This window comes from Cololabis saira, chromosome 16 (genome assembly GCF_033807715.1).
Source record: "Cololabis saira isolate AMF1-May2022 chromosome 16, fColSai1.1, whole genome shotgun sequence".
Lineage (NCBI taxonomy): Eukaryota > Metazoa > Chordata > Actinopteri > Beloniformes > Belonidae > Cololabis > Cololabis saira.
In genome coordinates, this window is record NC_084602.1 from 2,398,688 (window position 1) to 2,426,112 (window position 27,425).

Consider the following 27,425-nt stretch of genomic DNA (forward strand, 5'->3'; position numbering starts at 1 on the left):
GAGCAGCAGCAGGTAGCAGAATGGTGAGGTCTGTCACAGGTATTATGTCTGCTGAATGTAAAACATTTATCATGGTCAGGAGAATGTTGTCCGTTGCAGTTACCATAGCGAAGTCATTGAAATGAACACACTTCAGCCTCCTTTTTGAGGTCCTTGGGGCTTTTCTCCGACTGTTCGTGCAGCATGTAAGTGCTAATTCTAGGGTGAGATCCCTTTCATGTAGGAGCGTGATCTATGACGCATACGATTTAATACCTTATTAAGTCATTGGGAAGGTCTCCAAAGTTTCACTTCTTTTCTAATATTTTCAAAGTTAAAATGCCTCCTTGGAGCAACTCACTCTGTTAAGAGCATTCCTGTCCATTATTACATTTTTCTTGCAAAAGCACAATTCTGCAAATGTTTTCAGAAACAGCTTCAGATCTTCGTGACTTTCCCATCTTCGTGAACAAAAGTCAAACTTTTCAAGAGGTTCAAGTCCAGTGATGTTTGGAAGTGTACTGTCTTTGATTTGTCCGTCAGCCACGCGTTGCAAGTCATTCTCACTTCTATTTCTAGGATACTGCACGCATTTAAATGTAAAGCTGAAAATTAAACTAAATCATGAACTGGTAACTTGATGATGGCATCCCCTGAGTATTCACGAACGGGTGATAAACCTTGGTATCATGGTACCAAACCATGGTAATATGACTTTTGCTGTGCCATCGCTTATTTAAGACTCCAAATAGCTCCAAACCAGCTCCAAACCAGATCCAAACCAGCACCAAACCAGCTCCAAACCAGATCCACACCAGATCCAAACCAGATCCAAACCAGATCCAAACCAGCTCCACACCAGCTCCAAACCAGATCCAAACCAGATCCAAACCAGATCCAAACCAGATCCAAACCAGATCCAAACCAGCTCCAAACCAGATCCAAACCAGATCCAAACCAGCTCCAAACCAGCTCCAAACCAGCTCCAAACCAGATCCAAACCAGATCCAAACCAGCTCCACACCAGCTCCAAACCAGATCCAAACCAACTCCACACCAGCTCCAAACCAGATCCAAACCAGCTCCAAACCAGCTCCAAACCAGCTCCAAACCAGATGCAAACCAGATCCAAACCAGCTCCAAACCAGATCCAAACCAGATCCAAACCAGATCCAAACCAGATCCAAACCAGCTCCAAACCAGATCCAAACCAGATCCAAACCAGCTCCACACCAGCTCCACACCAGCTCCAAACCAGATCCAAACCAGCTCCAAACCAGATCCAAACCAGATCCAAACCAGATCCAAACCAGCTCCAAACCAGCTCCAAACCAGATCCAAACCAGCTCCACACCAGCTCCACACCAGCTCCAAACCAGATCCAAACCAGATCCAAACCAGCTCCACACCAGATCCAAACCAGATCCAAACCAGATCCAAACCAGATCCAAACCAGATCCAAACCAGATCTAAACCAGCACCAAACCAGCTCCAAACTGGCTCCAAACCAGCTCCAAACCAGCTCCAAACCAGCTCCAAACAGGCTGTAAAACATCTCCTATAAAACTTTATTCATGAAAATATGCGACGCGGATTTATTAGCATCATATCCCTTTTCATCCAACGCTTTGTTCAGCTCACATCAGACTGATCTCTGAAGAAGACCAATAACTTCTTCTTCCTTAGTTTCTGTCATTTTCCGCCATAGTAGAAAAGTAACAGCCCTAAAACAAGCGTTTCAGTTATTTAGTGTGACTCGCTGTGTCCGCGCGAGTGTGTGTGTGTGTGTGTGTGTGTGTGTGTGTGTGCATGAACGTGTACATATGTACATTTGCGTGTGTACATCTGCACTCACATGTGTTAAGGAAAAAAAGAGGATGACTCACATCTCTAATCGTAACACATGCTGTTCTTCTGTCTGACTCATCTGGCTGCACTGAAGTCATTACACAAAACATACAACCCCCCCACACCCTGCCGCTCTCTCCATTTCACATCTCACTTCTTCCTCCTCTCCCCCCTTGCTCACACACAAACACACACTTCTCTATGATATGGTTATGAGGGAGGCTATGCCTTGTAATCTTATTCTCCATGGGGAGGATGGAGTCAGTGTGTGTGTGTGTGTGTCAGTGTGTTTTTGTGTGTGCGTGCACGTGTGTGTGCGCGCGTCTGTGTGTGTGTGTGGTGCTAGTAAAAGAGGATGGTGAGGTGGAGGGAGGAAATGAGGAGGAAAGATGGCAAAATAGATGCAATGAATGACATGTGGTAAGACATCATTTGCATCAGATACTTCTCTTTGTAAATATGTGCATATTCTTATTAACAGAGTCAGTATTCCTTCAGGATTTAGGCAAATGTTCAGGGAAATATGTGCAATATGAGAGCAGTCACAAGGTTGCAGGTCTTTGACTTGCAAGACAGCACCTGTATGAGCAAATCATCGGATTCTAAAACATTAAAGCGCGGCACTGTTTTCTCTCAAGGTAACAGCAGAAATTCTATTTATTTTCAGGTAATAGTTTATCATTAAGAAGATGCATTTACATTGAGTGGAATTATTATTTTCAGCTTTGTATGTGCTCAATCAAGCCACTTATCTGTGTTTAAACTAGAAGCTTTCTAGTTTTGATTGTGCCAAGTTGCGAGCTTTCTGTAACGCACCATTAGTCTCTCTTCGGTTATGTAAATGCCTGATTGAGAGCGCCTGAGTTCCATTAGTGAAGGAAGGCTCTACTCTGCTGGTCGAGACCATGGGCCAAATACGACTCAAGGGAAAGAGCATTCATGGTGGTTGGATAAGGACCCTGGACCATCTGAATCTCTCCTCCTTAGACGGAAGCAAAGCAAAACACACACGATTAGAATGTGTGTGGCGTACGGGGGTGAAAACAAGTTTCCTTGCAAAGGACAAATAAAGCTGAATCTGAATCTGAAACATCACACTTTGGTCACAAATCTTGAGGGCTACTGGAAACAAACCTTTTTTAATACAAAAGGAGAGAACGGTGTCTGTTCATACAACATCCATCCATCCATCCATTTTCTTCCGCTTATCCGGAACCGGGTCGCGGGGGCAGCAGTCTCAACAGAGATGCCCAGACTTCCTTCTCCCCAGACACTTCCTCCAGCTCTTCCTCCAGCTCTTCCGAGGGGAGTCCGGGACATTCTCAGGCCAGCCGAGAGACATAGTCTCTCCAGCGTGTCCTGGGTCTTCCCCGGGGTCTCCTCCCGGTGGGACATGCCTGGAACACCTCCCTAGGGAGGAGGGACATGCCTGGAACACCTCCCTAGGGAGGAGGGACATGCCTGGAACTCCTCCCTAGGGAGGAGGGACATGCCTGGAACACCTCCCTAGGGAGGAGGGACATGCCTGGAACACCTCCCTAGGGAGGAGGGACATGCCTGGAACACCTCCCTAGGGAGGAGGGACATGCCTGGATCCCCTCCATAAGGAGGAGGGACATGTCTGGAACACCTCGCTAGGGAGGAGGGACATGCCTGGAACACCTCCCTAGGGAGGAGGGACATGCCTGGAACACCTTCCTAGGGAGGCGTCCAGGAGGATCCGATACAGATGCCCAAGTCACCTCAGCTGACTCCTCTCAATGTGAAGGAGCAGCGGCTCGACTCCGAGCTCCTCCCGGGTGACCGAACTCCTCACCCTATCTCTAAGGGAGCGTCCAGCCGCCCTGCGGAGGAAACTCATCTCTAAAGGAGCGTCCAGCCACTCTGCAGAGGAAACTCATCTCTAAGGGAGCGTCCAGCCACCCTGCAGAGGAAACTCATCTCGGCCGCTTGTATCCGCAATCTTGTCCTTTCGGTCACTACCCAGCGTTCATGACCATAGGTGAGGGTAGGGGCGTCGATTGACCGGTAAATCGAGAGCTTCGCCTTTCGCCTCAGCTCCTTCTTCACCACGACGGTCCGGTACATCGACCGCATAACTGCGGACCCTGCACCGATCCGTCTATCAATCTCACCCTCCATCGTTCCCTCACTCGTGAACAAGACCCCGAGATACTTGAACTCCTCCACCTGAGGCAGGACTTCTCCACCCACCCGGAGAAGGAACACCAACCTTTCCCGGTGGAGAACCATGGCCTCGGTTTTGGAGGTTGACACAAGCAGAAGGTCTTCTCTGGGTCAATAATGTAGAGGCTGTGATGTTAAAACCATAATTAGAATAACACTCCGGCCTTGCCGTCCTCTAGTAAAGCTGTGACAGTTCTGCCCTTTAGATTATACAACCCTAACGGAAACGGTTTCAAATTTAAAGCCCACAACATGCTGTCTTGATATTCTGCCTTCAAACTTTTTTAAAACAGTTTTTAACTGCATAGCTCCGGATGTATTGCAGATAATAAATACTTCTCTTCAAACAGGCCAGTTTCCCCAGGCCTTGAAAACTGCAGTAATAAAACCTCTTCTAAAGAAATCAAATCCGGAAGCTACAACACTTAGTAACTATAGGCCAATATCAAATCTGCCATTTTTGGGGAAAATCATTGAAAAGGTCGTTTTCCAGCAAATCCATGCTTTTTTTTAATGTCGACTGTACAATTATGTCTTGCTGCTTTTAATATCGATGTAAAGCACTTTGAATCACCTTGTGTTGAATTGTGCTATATAAATAAACTTGCCTTGCCTTGCCTTGCCTGCCTTGCTAATTAATTAGTAAGTTAAGTAAGCGCTTTAGCGCTTTTCATGTTTACTCACGTTATCTTCTAAGCAAAAACAGAAGAAATCTCTAAGCGGGCAAATACTTTTCACAGCACTGGACCACTTTCAGGAAAAACTTGAGCGTTCCTCCGGCATTTCAAACTAATTCAGTGCACTTCAACTATAACTCATGTTGTTGTGATGGAAAGTTCTTCGGTAGCAGTAAAACCAGCCGTAGTAAAAACATAGCAGCAACGGTTCGCATTTCAAGCAGCTACTTTATCAACCATTGCCTATGATTCTGTGTTACAGACATCGTTGCTTTAGGGGCGGAGTTAGCTCACAGCTTTACGTGACCCCGTGACCTATAGACAGTTTTACGCGCCAAGACCTGGGCGCCGCCATTACCCTACACAAATGCATTTCATTTCCACCGGGAATGGTTTGCGCAGCGTCTACCGGTGTAAACACAGCGGCGTGGATGCTAACCTAAAGCAAAGACTCGCTGCTCGTGAGCTTTTAATGTCGACAACTATGTCATTGCAATGGGAACACGGTTCTACTACTTTGACTGGAGATCGCGTTACTCTCCCCCACCCGAATTCAGTGCAGAACTGGGAGAACATGACGACACGGCCCAGCAGAACGGACAGCAAGATTTGCTCCTACTTCACACACACAATCATCATCACAACAGCCTGCTACATTGCATTGTATTTATGATGTAGACTAACACACACACACACACACACACACACACACACACACACACACACACACACACACACACACACACACACAATTAATGTAGCTATGGTGGGCATTGTTTGTCCCATCTCCGAAACCATCAACTGCCTTAGCAAAATACCAGTAGCAATGTTAGTGTATGACAACTTCTTCATAATGAACAGTATTGTCAGCTTCATAGCTAAAGTTGCTGAACTTCCCCTCAGATTCAAGGCAGCGGATCCGCCGGGTGAGTTTACTCCTCTCTGGCTGGGGAGAGCGATTATAACCCAACCACAACTCAGGGAAAGGATTGTCCTTTGTTGGTTTTTTGTCAACAAAGTGATGTCAACAGACAAAAATGAGGCGCGGTGGGTTTTTTTTTATTTAATACCTTCAGCCAGGTCCTTGATTCCGAGTCGGTATCAGGCTTCCGAAAAAAGTAAAAAACGGAGCGCATGGACATTGCCTCTTTGTAGCTGGTTTGTGGTCGTAGCACTCTCTATCCAATCACTCGTTCAGGTGCTTTCTCTAGTTTCACGTCGTTCCCGAACCACTTTTCTTCTGTGAAATATCCATGTAGTTGCTATATCCTCTTTGTCAGTGCTGTGTCGGCACCCGGCACAATGCCAGTGCTAGCTAGCAATACAGAACTCGTCTGCCAGAATGGAAGTGGATGCATCGCTGGGAGGAATTCAAGAAGTAGAGCGGAAACAGCTCAAAAACTTGTCTATAGAGGGTCTGCATTGATGTCACTTCCCCATTGGACCACGCCTCCTTACTCGCACTGAGTGGCAAAACATCAGCAAAAACAGCTGCAACTAGTGGAGAAGACGGGATAACAGCTGATTATGAGCTTAAATTAAAGTCAGTTGGACTTGACAGTGACCCGTACAGTTACCCCAAGAACCAGTGGTCCATGGACATTAATATTTGGTACAGTTACCAAGAACCAGTGGTCCATGGACATTAATATTTGGTACAGTTACCAAGAACCAGTGGTCCATGGACATTAATATTTGGTACAGTTACTCCAAGAACCAGTGGTCCATGGACATTAATATTTGGTACAGTTACCAAGAACCAGTGGTCCATGGACATTAATATTTGGTACAGTTACCAAGAACCAGTGGTGCATGGACATTAATATTTGGTACAGTTACCAAGAACCAGTGGTCCATGGACATTAATATTTGGTACAGTTACCAAGAACCATTGGTCCATGGACATTAATATTTGGTACAGTTACCAAGAACCAGTGGTCCATGGACATTAATATTTGGTACAGTTACCAAGAACCAGTGGTCCATGGACATTAATATTTGGTACAGGTACCAAGAACCAGTGGTCCATGGACATTAATATTTGGTACAGTTACCAAGAACCAGTGGTCCATGGACATTAATATTTGGTACAGTTACCAAGAACCAGTGGTCCATGGACATTAATATTTGGTACAGTTACCAAGAACCAGTGGTCCATGGACATTAATATTTGGTACAGTTACCAAGAACCAGTGGTCCATGGACATTAATATTTGGTACAGTTACCAAGAACCAGTGGTCCATGGACATTAAAATTTGGCCACAAATCCAGTTTCCTGATATTAATATGTACTTAATTTCTACGCCGGGGAAATACACGAAGCAAAGCTGGAAGGCTTACAAAAGTCTTGACGCTTGGTCCCACTTCAAGGCAGGATTTGTTTGCGAAATTAAAGTGATGAGGACACCGAACTTTATGATTTGACCGTTCCAAAAATCCAACATTATCTGATACAAAATGGGAACCACAAATCCACGTTTCGGTGCCTGGAATCCAGTTGTTTCTGTGAATTGCAGCGATCCATTTGTCTCTCTTAAGCTGATTTTTCGTCAGTCTGTAAAACGATAACCCTGATTTCTTGCTAAATCTATGAGTACAGTCGATCCCACAACAGCTCTTTCCCATTTTAGATGTTTTCCAGTTGCTCAAACTGAAAGTCTACGCTGCCACTCAGTCTTTCTGACACTCAGTCTTTCTGACACTCAGTCTTTCTGACACTCAGTCTTTCTACCACTCAGTCTTTCTGACAGATCAGTCTTTCTACCACTCAGTGGGCGAAACCCGCTGTGGAGTCACATCTGTGACGTCATGTGCATTCCCTCTATAAGGTGTGGTCCTGAAAGGGACAGTAGGGAAACCTCTGTGTGCCACCAAGAGACTTAATGAAGCTCGTCCTACCTTGAAGAGATGCCGTCTCTGCTCCTCAGACATCACCAGCTGATAGCTGTCGGTTACCATAGCATCCATGTCCATCAGCCAATCCCAGAGCTCCTGATACTCCGCTTCAAATTCCTGCAAACTGAGGATGGTGAGAGATTATTAAGTTGAATTACTGCTGTAATTAAACGGCTTTATTCTATTATTCGTCGTATGTTTGCTGCAGGGCCTTTTGTATGTGTTGCTGCTGTTTTTATCATACTAGGCTAATCTAGTTTTTGCTGATAAAACATGGATCCGAGAAAATTTGGGAGGTATGATGAGGGGTTTCCGTATCGGGTCACGTTTGCAGGAGACATTAGCACGTCATTTCTTTAGCTTTGTTACTTTGAGAATAATAAAGACAAAAACGTCATAATGTTTATATTCTCTGGTGTCTGACAAGACAAATTATATTTAGTGGTTGAAAGGCCTCAGACTGGCTAATTAAGGTGGACGGCTACAGGCACACTGATAAAAAAAGTTCCATATTGTAAATTATGGGGTGTAATACTGCGGTGCGCCCGCAACATTTCATTTCTCTTTAGCAGCCAAATGACAAGCAAACACAGCTTTGCCATCAGTTGGTAGTATTTCCGTGCACAGATGCTAAACTGTGTAGCTAAATCTTCAATAAAGTAGATATATTGTCATAAGATAAACATTTGACGTATAATGCTTTGTTATGACCCAGCTGGTTGGGCTGCAACATAAAAAAGGAGTCCAAACAAACAACTCAAGAAAGTCTGGGTTTTATTATCAAAAATAAAAATCCAGCATTGAGAAGCATGAAGCCTCAGTTCTAGCACCAACCGCAGCTAGCTAGGCGTTTTCCCCTGAAAACACAACTGCAGCTCAAAAACATGCACGTGAGGCTGATTTCAAGTTGTCCTTGTTTTTGTGCAGCTGACAGGAGAACTCTCATATCCCAGCTCAACCCATGTGTTTGGGTGCAACAGCCCTCCGGTGTCTGGCACTCGGTTCCTCCAAACTCTACTGGCTGGTAATCATGTTGCCGTGTCGCGGTTCGTCTGCTAACACTTTCAGATGGTCGCCATCAAAAGCGCATCAACTGAATCCCGTAAAGCAGGTTTTCTCAACCCAGCACTGCGGGGGAACAAGCGGAGCAGCGTTGTTAGAGTCTCAGGGATGTTAGGTTATGACCAGTAGCGGAGCCAGAGGGGGGTGAGGGGGCGGGCGCCCCGGGGCCAACAAGCTCATAGGGCCCAATGATAGGGCCCCGTTTTGTGTGATACGTTCATATATAATTGTAAATTGTAGGCTATAATTACGATAAAATGTGCATTGTGCGGCCAGTGTAGGCTAATTCTTACTTTACAACTGTCCTGAACGCATCAGGGCTGTGAGCCAACGCTGATTGGCTGTAAAGCCTGAATTATGGTTCTGCGTTAAATGGACGCAGCGCATACGCCGTAGGGTACGGCGTAGCCTACGGCAAGGTTACGCGGTGACGTGCACTGTACGTGCGCATCGCCGCGTACCCTATGCCGTAGGCTCTGGCAAATTTGCGGCCATGAAGGAGACGAGCTAAACTTTAAAAGAGGACTAACTAAGCATGTAAGTTTTGAATGTTATCCCGTTTTCCACGTTACCTGGATTATTTTGGGTTATGGAAGATTCAACTATCATTGGTGAGTCAGTGTAACCTTCATAAATAATGTCTTCATCAGAATGTTGTGGTAGCTTTGACCACCTGCCTATTTGAATGAGCTTTGTGTTGTTGTCAACTAGACTAGAGTCTATTCTCTGTTCTAGAGCTCAGAAATGATGTTATAGACCGCTGTGTCTATCTATCTAAATAGATTGTGTCATTTTAGACCAGTTATGTTGTTTTTTTTGTATTTTTTGTATTTTTTTTTGTATTTTTTTGTATTTAATTGTGTGTGTGTGTGTGTGTGTGTGTGTGTGTTCTCCTGAACAAGTTTGTGACTTTACTCTAACTCTACTCTACGCTGCTTTCTGCAGCATAGGCCTATAGGCTTGGCTCAATAAAGGGGAGAATAAATGTTGTTAGATGGGTAGGATAGAATAGAATAGAATAGTAGACTTTATTAATCTCCCAAAGGAGAAATTCAGTCGTGCAGCAGCCAAAACACACACACGCGTTATACAAAAAATGTAAAATAGAAATTACCATAAATAATAAAAAAGAGCAATATAAAAAGTAGGAAGTAGAAGTAGAAAAAGACTATGTACAAGAGAGAAAAAAAGTAGTAAACAGAAAATAAACGGATAATATTTACAAGATATTTAAAAATAGATGGATGATGTTGTTGAACGTTAAAATGACTATCATAAGGGCCCATGGAGAATGCTCCGCCCCCTCTGTACTGAGACCCACGCTCCGCCACTGGCTATGAACTAGGGTTGACAACCATCCCTTGAAAAACGGAATCGCCCCGTATTTATAAACTAATGTGCGCGTCCCGTATGGAGCTGAAAAGGGACACACTTTGTCCCGTATTACTGTGAGAGTCAAAAAATGGTAAAAAAAAAAAAAAAGACTGGTTGCCATAAAACCCCAGTGAAGAAGAAGAAGCAGCATGGCAGTGATACAGACGCCGACACCACCTTACCCCTCCGAGAAAAATAATAGAAAAGGATGCAAAAGTACAGAGGGGAGTATTTTATTCTGTTTTACTACAAGTTCAGCCTACAGTCATGGCCTTTGAGACACAAATATGTTTACAAGTTTTCTACAGACTTTCTGTTTGCACTTTTGTTATTGCACTAAAAATGTGCACTATAACAGGATGGATGTTCTGCTTTCTTTCTATTGTTTGATATTAATTTATACAATTTTAAGTTACGCAGGACAGGTTTCTGTTTAAGAAAAATACTTATTTTATTCAGGTCATTTTTTTATTTGTTATTAAAGTGAATTGCTGGATAATAATTTGTTTTCCATGTGTTCATGGCATTCAAAAATATGCATTTAATTCAATTCAGGTTCAAGTCAAATAGTCAAAATATCGTTTCACTCACAAAAAAAAGGGGCTAAAAAAATTCACCACGCCAGGAAAGGTGAAGGTAACCGGGCCGGCCGGCCCTGAGGATGAGGTGTTCCTTATTTATTTCTCAGGGATTTGGCAACCCTAGCTGTGACTCGTCTGCAGCGAGCCACAACTTCTTAAACACTTTCCCTTTCTGTCTTTTGTTCATGGGACACGTCTTTTCTTTGTTCCATCTCCTGCAACTGCTTTCACTCTCATTCCCATCTGCTTTGATTACTACTTCATCCCACATCCTTTTCTATCCCACAATTCCTCCTCACCTCTCCCTTTTATGTCTCCCGTTTCTCCTCATTTTTCCAATCTGCCCCAACATCCAGCTCAGATTTTCTTTCCATTTAATCTTCTCAATCTCAGTTCCAACTTCTCTGTTTCCCGTAACATTTCCCTCCCTGCATTGTTCCTCCCACATCATCTGTCCTCTTCCTCCCCCCAGACCCTCGGCTTCACCCTCCCCTTCTCATCCCACTCCTCCCACACTCACCTCATCTTCCTCAATACAGAATCACATCAAATATTGATGCTCCTGGAACCGGGCTGGTGCTCAAACACACACATTACTGTCAACCATTTTGTTAAGGTGTGTGTGTGTGTGTTTATTATTTATATATTCACTGGCTTCCTCAGTGGGGATCACCAACATGTTTCTCAACATTAGCAGGGAAATTATTTGGAATTCTCTTGTCGCCATCGACAACTCTCTGACAGCTCTGTCAGACCCAAAGCGTTTTGCTCTGATATTCTCTCTCGCACGCTCACGTGCACGCACGCCCACATGCACGCACATGCAGATATGCTCTCTGAGGAAACACAACAACACAAGAATTGTATGAAAAACAATAACAAAGAAAAAACTATATAGCCTATAATATAATTAGTTAGTAGTTAATTAGTTAGTTAGTAATAAAAAATGGTTTAAATGTGGATTAAGATGACTTTATTACAACTAATTCACAGCAAAAGTACAACCAGTGACATGTATAAAAATAAACTAACTAGCTTACTGTACAGGACTGTCTCAGAAAATTAGAATATTGTGATAAAGTTCTTTATTTTCTGTAATGCAATTAAAAGAACAAAAATGTCATACATTCTGGATTCATTACAAATCAACTGAAATATTGCAAGCCTTTTATTATTTTAATATTGCTGATTATGGTTTACAGTTTAAGATTAAGATTCCCAGAATATTCTAATTTTTTGAGATAGGATATTTGAGTTTTCTTAAGCTGTAAACCATGATCAGCAATATTAAAATAATAAAAGGCTTAAAATATTTCAGTTGATTTGTAATGAATCCAGAATGTATGACATTTTTGTTTTTGTAATTGCATTACAGAAAATCACAATATTTGACAGTCCTGTAGCCTATAGTTGAAATAAATTGTTTAAATGTGGATTAAGATGACTTTATTACAACTAATTCACTGCAAAAGTACAACCAGTGACATGTATAAAAATAAACTAACTAGCTTACTGTATGTTCCTTTATCCAGCGAGTGTTAAAGATGTAAAATTCTAAAATTAAGTTTAAAATAAAACTAAACATTTGTAAAAAAAAAAAAAACAGTTATTATCTTTGGTAAAACTGTTTAAAATCACTAACTTTTGACCTGCTTATACACCTTTTCTGCGTTCTTTTTTTAAACCGATGTCCTTGCTTCAAGATGTTTCTACAATACAAAAGACGCCATATTTGGGTTGTAAAGAGCTCTGAGGAGCTTTCATGTGCTCCGGTCTGGTTAACTGGTGATCTTACATGAATCAAGAACAAGAATCAAAGCAGGAAATCCTTCTTTACTTCCTGGTGGAGCTTGACTTCATGTGGAGAGCAGAATGGCCTAAGACAGATGAAACACATGCAAAACTTGAACAGATTGCTTCCTCTTGTGCCTCGTGGTTTTTCCACTCCCCTCCCTTCCTCCCCTCAGTTTTCATTTGGTTCTCACACTAATGTTAACAAAACGCTTTGTAAAACAGGATCTCTCGGGGGATTGAAACAAGAAAACAGACAGATCTGTGCGGAAGGAGGAGCGCGGTGGCACCGTGGGCCTCTGTTCACCAGCCCCATGTTTGAAGTGTCAGCTTCACTCGCTGTCATACGGCTGATGGAGTGTGTGGGAGTGTTTCGGCGAGCTACTCTGACATTGAGTCACCTGAGGAAATTTGAATCATAAAACATTATTCATGTCTTCGTTGGCATAAAAAAATAAAATGAAGCAGAAAAAACCTATGTCTACACTAGATCCACGTGTCACGAGTGGGAGACGTGTTAAGTTTGCTGGAAAAGTCATTAAAATGGCCTTTAAAAGGCGGGGGACCCGACCCTGGACAAACATCGTACTGCATCAATGGCTCCAGAAGCTGGATGAGTTTCTGACACCGACACACTTTATGTTACTCACTTAACCCTGGTACTGTGTTTGGGTCAAAATCACCTCATTCTCCTGTTCCTTCTTTCCTCCTGCTCTCTCCTTCCTTCCTTCCTTCCTTCCTTCCTTCCTTCCTTCCTTCCTTCCTTCCTTCCTTCCTTCCTTCCTTCCTTCCTTCCTTCCTTCCTTCCTCCTGCTCTCTCCTTCCTTCCTTCCTTCCTTCCTTCCTTCCTTCCTTCCTTCCAATTGCTCTCTCCTTCCTTCTTCCCTTCCTCTTTTCTCCCTTCCTTCCTTCCTTCCTTCCTTCCTTCCTTCCTTCCTTCCTTCCTTCCTTCCTCCTGCTCTCTCCTTCCTTCCTTCCTTCCTTCCTTCCTTCCTTCCTTCCTTCCTTCCTTCCTTCCTTCCTTCCTTCCTTCCTTCCTTCCTTCCTTCCTTCCTTCCTTCCTTCCTTCCTCCTGCTCTCTCCTTCCTTCCTTCCTTCCTTCCTTCCTTCCTTCCTTCCTTCCAATTGCTCTCTCCTTCCTTCTTCCCTTCCTCTTTTCTCCCTTCCTTCCTTCCTTCCTTCCTTCCTTCCTTCCTTCCTTCCTTCCTTCCTTCCTTCCTTCCTTCCTCCTGCTCTCTCCTTCCTTCCTTCCTTCCTTCCTTCCTTCCTTCCTTCCTTCCTTCCTTCCTTCCTTCCTTCCTTCCTTCCTTCCTTCCTTCCTCCTGCTCTCTCCTTCCTTCCTTCCTTCCTTCCTTCCTTCCTTCCTTCCAATTGCTCTCTCCTTCCTTCTTCCCTTCCTCTTTTCTCCCTTCCTTCCTTCCTTCCTTCCTTCCTTCCTTCCTTCCTTCCTTCCTTCCTTCCTCCTGCTCTCTCCTTCCTTCCTTCCTTCCTTCCTTCCTTCCTTCCTTCCAATTGCTCTCTCCTTCCTTCTTCCCTTCCTCTTTTCTCCCTTTCTTCCTTCCTTCCTTCCTTCCTTCCTTACTTCCTTACTTCCTTCTTTCCTTGTTTTTTTCCCTTCCTTCTCTCTTCTTTCGTTCCTTCCTTCCTTCCCCCTTCCATCCTTCTTTCTTTTCTCCATTCCTTCCTTCCTTCCTCCCTTCCATCCTTCTTTCTTTTCTCCATTCCTTCCTTCCTTCTTTCCTTGTTTTTCCCTTCCTTCTCCCTTCCATTCTTCTCCCTTCCTTCCTTCCTTCCTTCCTTCCTTCCTTCCTTCCTTCCTTCCTTCCTTCCTTCCTTCCTTCCTTCCTTCCTTCCTTCCTTCCTTCCTCCCTCCCTTCCTTCCTTCCTTCCTTCCTTCCTTCCTTCTTTTCTCCCTTCCTTCCTTCCTTCTTTCCTTGTTTTTTCCCTTCCTTCTCCCTTCCTACCTTCTCCCTCCCTTCCTTCCTTCCTTCCTTCCTTCCTTCCTTCCTTCCTTCCTTCCTTCCTTCCTTCCTTCCTTCCTTCCTTCCTTCCTTCCTTCCTTCCTTCCTTCCTTCCTTCCTTTCATTCACATCATCACACTACAGGCCCCCGATTGGTCGGGGGGTTGGAGTCAGACGTCTGAGTCAGGAGGAGGAAATCAGCGCGAGAGCGGCTCACAGCTTCTTCATTTTATTCCACCAGCAACGGCAGCAAAAGTCTGTTTGATGATCCAACTCTGAGGGTCAGATGTTCATAAACCTGGTGCTGAGGAGAGGATTAAAAAGATCTAGACGGAGATAAGGAACGACCAGATCTACCAGGAGCTCTGTCTCTTCATAGCTGCTCACGGCTCCAGCTGACTTTTCAGCAGCACCGAGACAAACTAAAAAAAAAAGCGTTGCTGCTTGAAGCTTCTCTCACTCTCATTTTTTAACTTGATATGGAACACGAGTCACAGACCCAGCAGCACATCTATCATCTCCTCCAGGTTCTACATCTCTAGTGTTGTTGTCTTCTTCCTTTAGATACACAATCAAATACGTCACAGCAGCTTCTCCAACCTCCTACTTCTGATCTGGGTGTTGAAAAGAAACGAGGGCGAGTGGAGTCGGGCTGAGTAGGTTCTAGTGGAAAAGAGCCACATGTCTCCAGCATGTCTCAGGATGCACAAGCCAGGGGAAACCTTACCAGACGCCTGCGCTGCCTTAACCCTTGTGCTGTCTTCAGGTCAAGGAAGGAAGAAGAGAAGAAGGGAGGAAAGAAGGAAAGAAGGGAGAAAGGAAGGAAGGAAGGAAGGAAGGAAGGAAGGAAGGAAGGAAGGAAGGAAGGAAGGAAGGAAGGAAGGAAGGAAGGAAGGAAGGAAGGAAGGAAGGAAGGAAGGAAGGAAGGAAGGAAGGAAGGAAGGAAGGGAAAAAGAAGGAAGGAATCAAAGGGATGAAAGAAGGAAGGAAGGGAGAAAAGAAGGAAGGAAGGAAAGAAGGGAGAAAAGAAGGAAGGAAGGAAAGAAGGGAGGAAAGAAGGAAAGAAGGGAAAAAGAAGGAAGGAATCAAAGGGATGAAAGAAGGAAGGAAGGGAGAAAAGAAGGAAGGAATGAAGTAAGGAAGGAAGGAAGGAAGGAAGGAAGGAAGGAAGGAAGGAAGGAAGGAAGGAAGGAAGGAAGGAAGGAAGGAAGGAAGGAAGGAAGGAAGGAAGGAAGGAAGGAAGGAAGGGAAAAAAGAAGGAAGGAAGGGAGGGAGGAAAGAAAGAAGGAAAGGAGTAAAGAAGGAAGGAAGGGAGAAAAGAAGGAAGGAAGGAAGGAAGGAAGGAAGGAAGGAAGGAAGGAAGGAAGGAAGGAAGGAAGGAAGGAAGGAAGGAAGGAAGGAAGGAAGGAAGGAAGGAAGGAAGGAAGGAAGGAAGGAAGGAAGGAAGGAAGGAAGGAAGGAAGGAGAGAGCAGGAGGAAAGAAGGAACAGGAGAGTTAGGTGATTTTGACCCAAAGACAGTACCAGGGTTACCAGTACCAGTACTGGTTCCTCCTGATGTGGTTACCAGTACCAGTACCAGTACCGGTACCGGTACCAGTACCAGTACCAGTACCAGGGTTACCAGTACCAGTACCAGTACCAGGGTTACCAGTACCAGTACCAGTACCAGTACCAGTACTGGTTCCTCCTGATGGAGCAGCAGTTACTGCTCAGGTCTGCAGGATGAGGAGCCTCTCACACTGTAGGAAAAGGGAGTCCAGACTCTGTAGCTCCATCTTCTGCTTCATACTTCCCTCACAAGACAAGGCATTGAGTTACATTAACTTCTCACGTTGAAGCAACACTTCACCTTTGACCCGCAGAGGGCATTCTATGACTACTTGCGTTTCCATCAACCCTAGATTTGTGCAAATCCAATATATATCGAAAAGGAAAACCTGGAAATGGCTCTAATTCAAAATACTACCAAATATCGCAAAATCCTGTTTACGCTTTGTGTTTTTTCTGACGATAATCCAGTTTATCATCATGGAAATGCTGGATGTGACGTAGCAAGTCCATCTAAAGTCATCAAAATCTAGTTTCCAGCTGTTTTTGGTGGGAACTCTGGAAAAAGTGACAGATGAAAAGGAGAGGAAGCAGGTGAAGGAATATTTTTAAAGGGGGGGCTGAGAGAGAAAGAAAAGAGAAAGCAATTGGAAAAGATGTGAAGTATTGAAAGGCAGAAATGTCATAAAAGGATAAACAACGGAAGGATTGCAAGTTAAAAGGAAAAAAGTGGCACATCAGGAAAAAGACAAAGTTGTGAAAAGGTCGGAATAAAAGTTTAAGGAGAAAAGGAATGAAGAGAAAGAAGTAGCAAAAGGTAAGAAGAGAGGGTGGAGGATAGTAGGTGTAGATGGAATCAAGGAGGGAAGAAAGAGGAGGAAAATAAAGCGCTAGAATGAAAGGTTGAATGAGTCATATTGGCAGCCGTCACCTTTCAGGGAGAGTGTGTTAGATTTATGAGGTGCTTCTGTGACACTTGTCTTATCTAATGGATTCATCCCAGAGAGACATTAACACTAGCTGTTGATGAACAGCAGCGTAGCGGCCACCGCCGTCCTTCACTCGCTCATTTATCCTTTCCTTTGTTCTGCAGAAACATTAACACAAACTTTCAAGGAAATACTAGATCTTGGCAATTAGGTATTTCATGTCATTCCTGGTTCATATAATCACACACACGCATTCATCCATCCTCTAATTCCACTATTTACAAAACACTCCCTTAAATGTTCCATTCAGTCATAAGGAATACAAATGAAAGTGATGGTAATATTAAATTAAAAAGATGTAATGTTGATATTGAAAGGCTTTTTGAGACTAAATTCCTTGGGGTTCTCCTTGACCAAAAGTTAACATGGAAACAACACATTGAATACATTAAAGGGAAAATTTCAAAATCACTCGCAATCCTGTATAAATCCAGAAATGTACTGAATTCCAAGGCCTTGCATTGATCTACCACTCATTGATTGTTCCCTAGTTGTCTTACTGTGTGGAATTGTGGGGATCCCCCTTTAAAACCACCTTAAATCAATAATAAAACTTAAAAAACGAGCCATACGTATCATCAATAAGGTTGATAACTATACGCTCACACAGAGACACTTTTTCTAAATTCTCATGTTATGAAATGTTATGATTTTATTTATTATAAAATCATGCAAATTATGTTCAGAGCAAAATCAAAAATGCTCCCTGATTCAATACAGAGGTTCTTTACGATTCAGGAGACTCCGTATAATCTTAGAGGTGTCTGCAATTTCACAGTACAAAAAGCTAAAAAAGGTCTGAAAAGGAGACGTGTCTCCATTACTGGAGTTACATTCTGGAATGATGCAAACATACATTTAAAAACATGTCATTCTCTTTTGGTTTTTAAGAAAATGGTTTGTAAAGCTATTTTTGAAGCTTATAAGTAAGATTGACTATCTGATAATGTTTCGTTGCTTTTCTATTCTCTTTTTGGTTTTCTGCAGGTCGGTAGCCACAAAAAGAAAGTTGATAATGTAGGATAGGCTTTTATAAGCAGTTTGCTTCAGCCTTTTCAGTCATTGTTCAACACATGATTATTGGTTTTGTGTGAAATGTTAATGCTGTGCACAATGATTTTTGGTGTTGTGTTGTTTTTGTGTTGTGTTGTGTTGTCATGACTGAATAAACTTTATTCATTCATTCAAGTCAGCGACACACCAATTGCTGTGTAGGAATCATTTGGTATCAAGTTCATAATTCCTAAGATTAGTTTGACGAGGTCCAAACTCTGAGCCTGCTAGCATATTGTCTAGCTATGTAGTTACTCTTGATGGGTTTACCTTGGCCCTTAGTACTAGTACTAGTACTCTATTACTAGTTAGTTTTTTTCCAGTATCTGTCCTTCAAATTTCCATATTAAATAGGTGTCTTGGAACGCTTTTTTCACCTTCATAAAATTGTAAAAAATTAAGAACATCGTGTCTCAGACTGATGCTTAAAACTGATCCATGCATTTGTTACTTCAGGATCGGACTATTGTCATTCTTTATTATCGGGTTGTCCAAAAAATTCACTAAGAACATGCAGCTGATTGAAAATGCTGCAGCCAGGGTTCTGATGAAAAACAGCAGCAGAGATCAAATGTCCCCAGTTTTAGCTTTCCAACCGCTGGTTACCTATAAAATTCTCACATATACAAATGTTTAAACCAGTACTGGAACATCCCTCATGGCGCTTTTCCACTAGTACCTACTCAGCCCGACTCCACTCGCCTCGGTTTGGTTCTTTTCCACTACGGGTCTAACGTGCCGAGTAGATACTTTTCTGTATCTATTCTGCCGAGATTCTAAGCTGCTGAGTCGGCTGTATCTGACATCATCACACTACAGGCCACTGATTGGTCGGGGGGTTGGAGTCAGACGTCATTTCATTTTATTCAACCAGCAATGGCAGCAGAAGTCTGTTTCATGATCCAACTCTGAGGGTCAGATGTTCATAAACCTGGTGCTGAGGAGAGAATTAAAAAGGGATCTAGACGGAGATAAGGAACGACCAGATCTACCAGGAGCTCTGTCTCTTCATAGCTGCTCACGGATCCAGCTGACTTTTCAACAGCACAGAGACAAACTAACAAAAAAAAAAAATTAAAGCTGCAAGCATGCTTAATGAGTATGACTGGTTTAAACACGTCTTGGATGGTAAATTCTAGTAGTTTAAGTCTCACCTCAGACTCAGATTCCTTAGAATGTCAATATTTTCTCTGATATCACTAAATAATTTGGTCTTCAGTTGTGTTACAACTGTCCTAAAAGCAGGAATCTCAACAAGGGTTATCATGGAAACCATCATACACGCCACTGGACAGATGTCCATACACCAATGACTACTTTTACATGCAGTCAAAATTGGAGTTAAGGTCAATATTCCGGTTACTGAAACATTGGGAATAATCTGTTTCCATGCGTGAGCTAACAGGGTTATCCCTGTAAACATGGTGATTAATTATTTGGGATATCTGGATCAAACCAGCGACGCATGGAGAACATCATGACATAATTCTACACAATTCTCCCGTCATTTCTACTTCTTCTTCTTGTATCCAAATCCAAAACAACAACAATCAAAAATCTCCTCCATTATGTTGAATTGGGGGGAGGTAGATGGGTCAGACCCGCTGGTACCGCTTTGTTTCTCGGCCCTGTAGTTCTCCTTTTCCAGCGTCTTCCAGCGGAGCTTGATCTGGTCTGGCGTTCGTACAAATGCTGCTTTGCGCAACTTTTCTCTCACCTTCTTGTAAATCTTCTATCCCGGTACTTTCTACCGTCTACAAATGCAGAAATGTTCATATCCTTCATTACATTTATGAAGTGATTAGTCTCCTCCTGGTCTTGGTTTCTCCGTGTTTATAAGAACTTCCTGGACTCAAAAGACCAGGATTCCTTGTGAACAGAGCATGTGCAGAAAACAAATTCCTGTTCCGTTTGATGGGGATATTCCGTTTGGCGTTTCCATGACCCAATATTCAGTTTAAAAAGGAGTAACCCAGGGCTCATATTCGGGTTTTTAAAAACCGGAATATGAGCAAATTCTGGTTATTCAAAGGGGTTATAGGTGTTTACATGGCCGTACGCAACCGGGTTATTGCTAATAATCCGGTTAGAAAAGGGTTATTGACTACATGTAAATGTAGCCTAACATATAATGAACCTGTTAACCGGGGAACCTGGGGAACCTGGGGAACCTGTTAACCTGGGAACCTGGGGAACCTGGGGAACCTGGGGAACCTGTTAACCTGGGAACCTGGGGAACCTGGGGAACCTGGGGAACCTGGGGAACCGGGGGAACCTCAACAGAAATTCTGAAACATTCTGCAGCAACTTCAGAGAACCGAAAAACAATAACAGAAATAAAGTCAGTGTTTCATTTTTATTAGTGTGTGCTTATCCTTTGACTGTTTAAACAACTAGTTTCTGCAACAACTTATTAATTCAAGACTGAAGATTGTATTGGTTTGACAATGTGTTTGATTTCCGTGCGGGCATTTTCAAAATGACGACACACCACATTCCCCTGTAAGTCCCCATGAAGACTCACAATTACCACAACGTCTACACAGCACAACATACTTGGAATTCACAGAAAGCTTGAATACACACAGCTTGTATGTTTTCATTTAGTATGTATGTGTGCATTTATGTCAGCGCGCTCTGCCTGTGAGTGATAACCGCGCAGGGAGGGAGAGGGAGCTGCTCAAAGCAGGGGATGAAACACTGAAAGAAGTGTGACCAAAGACGAGCTGAGCCTGTCCACACCAGATTACTGCTGCTAATGCACACGCCTGTGTCACATAATACTGGGATTCTTTACCTGTGCTTCTCACCAGATTACTGCTGCTAATGCACACGCCTGTGTCACATAATACTGGGATTCTTCACCTGTGCTTCTCCTGCCATAATACACAACATTTGATGCTGTTTTAATCCCTACATTACATTTAATCACCATTATTTAGCATGTCCTTAACCCTGGTGCTGTCTCTGGGTCAAGGAAGGAGGAAGGGAAGAAGGGAGGAAGGGAGGAAAGAAGGAAGAATTAAAAGAAGGAAGGAAGGAAGGAAGGAAGGAAGGAAGGAAGGAAGGAAGGAAGGAAGGAAGGAAGGAAGGAAGGAAGGAAGGAAGGAAGGAAGGAAGGAAGGAAGGAAGGAAGGAAGGAAGGAAGGAAGGAAGGAAGGAAGGAAGGAAGGAAGGAAGGAAGGAAGGAAGGAAGGAAGGAAGGAAGGAAGGAAGGAAAAAAGGGAACCCTGAAAATAGCTAAAGTTATGCCGTTGTACAAAACTGGAGACAAACACCACTTCACAAATTACAGACCTGTCCGTCTTCTCCCACAATTCTCAAAAAATTTAGAAAAACTATTTAATAAGAGATTAGACAATTTCATAGATAAACACAATTTATTCTCTGACAGTATGGATTCCGAAAAAACCCAGACAACAGCACAAGCTTTAACTGAACTCACTGAAGTAACCACAAATCCCATAGATGAAAAGAAATACGCAGTTGGTTTATTCATTGATCTAAAAAGAAGCTTTCGATACAATAAATCATGAAATATTATTCAATAAATTGGAACTATATGGGATAAGGGGGTGTGCATTACAGTGGGTTAGAACAGTGTCTCCCAACCTGGGGTCCGGGCCCCCCCTGGGGGGGCGCCAGAGATCTCTGGGGGGGCGTTAAACTTTGTCTGCTTTTAGGATATGCAGTTGTAAAATTTATATTAGCGCATGTTAAAGAAGCTTGAGGCTGTTTTTTTTTATTTGCAAAATGTGCTGCAATTCGGCCCCGAATTTCCCGCGCTGGGCTGCAGATGTGACGTCACATGACGCTGCATGCACGTTCTCCCCGTTCTCCCGTGCCGGCTTCACTGTTGGCTGCAGTACCCCCGACGGCCGTCGTGGTGAAGGGTGGCGCTAGAGAGTCTCATTTCTTAAAAGCAGCCGCAAGCTCCTTTAAATAAATAAAAAATCATAATAACACACCTAATGGAATACTGTAATCCAAGTCTGTATAAACCCACGTAGTATTTTAAAATGACCAAAATATATTTCTAAGTTATTTGGCAGAATAAAAACGTAATAAATTATTATTATATCATTATTCAACATTTAATCATACTACTACTCTGACAGGTTGTTAAAGGAAAAATGTTAAAAAATTTAGCTCTCATATTAAAAGAGACATTTTTCAGAAATTATTTTATGTCCTTGCAATTATTTTTTGTGTGTATTTTATACATGGGTGACACAAAATGAAGGTGAGAAAGACAAAGTCATCTGTATACAGGGTAAACCAAAGAGAAATGTATCACAAAAACATAATTAATGTTCATTTTTTTCAATTAAAGATTTGAAACGAATCACTTTACTCTTTTACTGCTAGTACGTACGGGTCGGGGGGCCCGGCTGGTCTTAGACACAAGTAGGGGGGGAAACAAGGAAAAAAGGTTGGGAACCGCTGGGTTAGAAGCTACTTAAAAAACAGGAAATAATTTGTGAAGATGGGAGAAAATCAGTCCCAATGTTTGGACATTGAGTGTGGAGTTCCCCAGGGGTCAGTGTTGGCTCCTAAACTGTTTATCATCTATATCAATGACATATGTAAAGTATCACAAATACTGAAATTCATACTATTTGCCGATGACACAAACATATTTTATTCTGGTGAGAATTTACAGCAACTTTTGGAAAATATTACTTCAGAATTTGGCAAAATTAAAAAATGGTTTGGCCATGATAAGTTATCATTAAACAAAAATGATGGTATTTGGAAACAATAAAAACAATCAAGCACAGGTACAGATTGAGGGTGTAAACATTGAAAGAGTACATGAAACTACATTTCTTGGGGTAATTATAGACGACAAGATTTGCTGGAGATCTCATATTAAACATCCACAACAAAGTATCTAGAGGCATCTGAGTTCTGGCCAGAGCAAAGCAATTCCTGGATAATAAATCACTCCACATTCTGTTCTGTTCCCTGGTTTTGCCTTATCTAAGTTACTGTTTAGAGGTTTGGGGAAATATGTATAAAAGTTCACTGCAACCACCATTCATACTGCAGAAAAGAGCCATAAGGATCATTCTTAATGCTGGTTTTCACACCAATTCCTTATTCTTCAATTCTAAAATAATCACATTTTTTGACATAGTGGAATTCCAAACCGCACAATTCATGTATAAAGCTAGGAACAACTTATTACCATCTCACTTGCAGGAGATGTTTTATGACAGAGAGGGGAGGTATAATTTAAGGGGTTCTCTACATTTTAAGACTCGTAGAACACGAACGACAATGAAAAGATTTTCTATATCAGTCAGTGGAGTTAAACTATGGAACAGAATGGATTCAGAATTAAAACAATGTCCAAACATTAACCAGTTTAAAAACAAATATAAAAACATGATTTTCACGAGGTACAAGGAGGAAGGAGTTTAGCGGCTTTTAGGGCCTGATATATATATGACACTATTGGTGAACGGGTAGATCTGTGTATATTTATGTACAGTATATATATGTGTGTGTGTGTGTGTGTGTGATTGTGTGTGTAAGTAGATATATACATAGATATAGAGCAGATGCAGTTGATAGAGACAGTATAGTGTAAATAAGTATATTTATATAAATATTTATATGGGCATGTGTGTACAAATATATAGAAATATTCAACTATGTGTATGTATGTATGCATGTATAAGTATGTGTGTGAGTATAATTACAGTATATAATCTATACAAATTAGTATATATACAAATAATAATAATTAAAGCTGCAAGCAGCGATGAACGGGCCCTCGTGTGCAATTTCCACCAATAAAGGTCAAGGACTAAAAACCGAGTCCGATGACCCCACCTACGAGTCTTTATGTCAAACCATTCAAAAGTTATTACAGAAAGTAGGAACTATCAAATATGGACCAATCAGATAAAGGGGGGGTGCGCTTTTTCGCGTCTATTGTCGCCACGGTAATGCTTTTGACTGAGGAAAGTAATGAGCATCGTCGCAGGATTGAGACGCACATTTTGATGTATAACACACCTGGGTGCACGTTACGGTTCGGGCGAAGAAGCGGATGAAGAAATGGCATAAATTGCACCAAAATTACACGATTAATTCAAAATGGCCGACTTCCTGTTGGGTTTGGGCCATGGCGCCAAGAGACTTTTCTTTAAGTTGTGACATGATACAGGTGTGTAGCGATTTTCGTGCATTTACGCCAAACGTATTGTGGGGCTTGAGGCACAAAGTTTTCTAGGGGGCGCTGTTGAGCCATTAGGCCACGCCCATTAATGCAAACCATTAAATATCAAATTTATCGCCAGGCTTGGCTTGCGTGCAAAATTTGGTGACTTTTGGGGCACGTTTAGGGGGAAAAAAGGTCCTCATTTTGTTGGAAGAAAAACGAGGATAAAAAAAACGAGAAAAACGAGAAAAATTCCTACAGATCAAATCAAATGAAAACACACGCTGTGTTTACCTCTTGTCCTTGGCCGTATGGCTGTTGTTCTTCCTCCGTGGGGAGGAAGGGCCGTCCAGGCTCCTCAGTTTAATTGCCATCCTCTCCAGGGCGGCTCGTTGGACTTCACACTGGCTGGAGATCTGCTCTTCCTAAAAGACATAGAACATTCATTTATGACAAATCGTAGATTAATATCAGAGAAAGTATGTCGTATGATCCTGGCCAAGCCTGACGGCCAGACTGAGATCTTTTCATGCAAGCTCATATTCCATTTGAGACTTTCTGGGATATTCTGTTTGATGACATCATAAATAGATATTCTATTTATGATGACACGTTCTTTCTAGGGTTGTCCCGATCAGGATTTTTTAGCTCCCGATCCGATCCCGATCACGGGAGTTTGAGTATCTGCCGATCCCGATTTTTCGCTATCCGGTCACTTTTTTTGGCTCCCGATACATTTCTGATACTTTTTCCCGATCAGAAAAAGAGGACTAAAACTTAAATTATCCCAAGTTTCTTTTATTGTCCATTGGAAACAACATGGACATATATTTCAACAAAGCTTATCAGCACTGGGGCCACAAAATGTAAAAACATGAAATTTTAAACTAAAACAAAAAGTGCAGAATAGTGCAACAACAAAAATAAACAAGCAGCGATGAACGGGCCTCCACCCTTGTGCACTTTCAGGCTGCAGTGGAAGCGGTTGCACTTGCATGTACATGTATTCAGGCCTGGACATTTAGCGGATGAAACCACCCACGACTCTCTATACCAAACCATTCAAAAGTTATGGCAGAAATAAGGGACCATCAAATATTGACCAATCAGATGAAGGGGCGGGGCTTATTCAGGCCAATGAAAGGTCAAGGACTCAATACTGAGTCCGATGACCCCACCCACATGTCTTTATCACAAACCATTCAAAAGTTATGGCAGAAAGTAGGAACTATCAGATATCGACCAATCAGAAGAAGGGGTGGGGGCTAATTTGCACCAATTATGTTCAAGTACTCAAAACTGAGTCCGATGACACCACCCACGAGTCTTTATATCAAACTATTCAAAAGTTATGGCAGAAAGTAGGAACTATCAAATATGGACCAATCAGATGAAGGGTGGGTGCGCTTTTTGGCACCCAAAGTAATGCGCGTAGTCGCAAGATGGAGACGCACATTTTGATGTACAACACACCTGGGTCCACGTTACGGTTTGGGCCGTATTAACTGCCGAAGGAATGGCATAAATTGCGCCAAAATGACACGATTAATTCAAAATGGCCGACTTCCTGTTCGGTTTCAGCCATGGCGCCAAGAGACTTTTCTTTAAGTTGTGCCATGATTGAAGCACAAAGACAAAAACAAAGTTTTCTAGGGGGCTCTGTTGAGACATTAGGCCACGCCCATTAGTGCAAACCATTAAATATCAAATTTTTCGCCAGGCCTGGCTTGGTGCAAAATTTGGTGACTTTTGGGGCACGTTTAGGGGGAAAAAAGGCCCTCATTTCGTCAGAAGAAAATAGGTGCCTTCGCACTGTCAGTGCTCGGGCCTCAATACATTTAACTTCAACAGAGATAGTTGAATGACATCCAGTCAAACTCACAAACACAAGAAAATGTAAATACTTTTTGGCTTAACCTTACTGCAACATTCTGAATGGCATGAAATGAATAACAGCAGCTTAATGCAACATGAACAGATAGAACATTTCACAATTCAAACTTGTAAACCATGTTAGTTTCGCTTATTTGTCACTTCCGGCCGCCGGCCGATTTAATATATATTAAAAACATTAATAACTAGCTATGTCCCGATACTTTTTTGGCCGATACCGATGTTTTGAAAATGCCGTGATCGGGCACTAGTTCTTTCCCTCAATATGTTCATATATTTGCCAGAGGAGAGATTAAGTTAAAAAAGGAGAGAATTATGATGAAATGAATAGGAACTGAACAAATCTAATACTTAAATTAAAATAGAATGGATTTTGCTCTAATGGCAATACAAAGTGTGTATGTGGCGTCGTACTACGACTACGTCTAGTTGACTGTTCAGACCCATTCCTACTTGGAGTCCTGAATAATCAAATATAAATTAAACACATTCCTGAAAAAAGCATTTTGATGTGAAATAAGACATAAAACTACAATGTGAGGCTCCTTCACTCTGAATCACCAAGACCGAGATTTTAAATTTACACACGTTACAGTTAATTAGAACTTAAACACTAGCTTAATTTCAAGAGTTAACGGAAAACAAACTGCATATAAATGATCAAATAGTTATTTTAGACTGATATGAGTAACATTCTTGGATCGGTATGCTGTACGTTGAGTGTTATTTATAAGAAACCGGGGAACGTTGTGGCTTTTAGATCAGCGTAATTGCACCTTATTTGAACCCTAATTGAACCCTAATCTAGCCCCAGCCTACAAAAGATAAACGCTTGTTTTTAGTTGGAAATGAGTTCATGCTGTCAGACTTTATACATCAGTTCTGAGGGGAAAACGCTCAGCACTTGACATTTCTTTTGATAGTTCTTGCATGGGAAAAAAGTTTTAAAAAATCATAACGTCGTCATAAAAAAAGGCTTAAAAAAATAAATGTTCCTATTAAACATTAACGGAAACATTAATGAGCTGAGAAACCTGGGGTTTGGGATTTTATTTTGACACATGCTGCAGACACAGCTCACTCCCCTCGGCAGCAGAATCTACAACTGCTTTAGTTTGACTCATTAATAAAACCTACTTACCTTTACTGGAAAAACGGCACAGAAATAGTTTAAGCACTGCTAATAAGAGCCCAGAGCTGACTGAGCATTAGAATAAAGCATCGTAGAGGTTTACTCTTTTCTTTGTGACGATGCATTGTGGGGAAAAAGGTTATGACACAGTCTTTTTTGTTCAGTGTAGTAAGATCTGAACCATAGAAAGTCATAAAAGGAACTTCTCGTGAACACACATTTTAGAATAACTCACATGAATATTGTTCAGCATCTCAATAGTAGGACTTAAGTTAGGACA

General features: G+C 42.2%; 1 protein-coding gene across 3 annotated transcripts in view; it reads right to left on the reverse strand.

The window, feature by feature from the left end:
• akap6 (A kinase (PRKA) anchor protein 6) overlaps positions 1-27,425 on the reverse strand; it is a 364,518-nt gene that overhangs the window by 168,787 nt on the left and 168,306 nt on the right. For all 3 annotated transcript variants that reach the window (XM_061744324.1, XM_061744322.1, XM_061744323.1), the window contains 2 exons: positions 24,415-24,545; positions 7,591-7,711 (listed from right to left, as the gene is read on the reverse strand). In XM_061744324.1, coding sequence (XP_061600308.1) covers positions 7,591-7,711; positions 24,415-24,545 — 252 coding nt within the window. The remainder of the gene's footprint in view (positions 1-7,590; positions 7,712-24,414; positions 24,546-27,425) is intronic.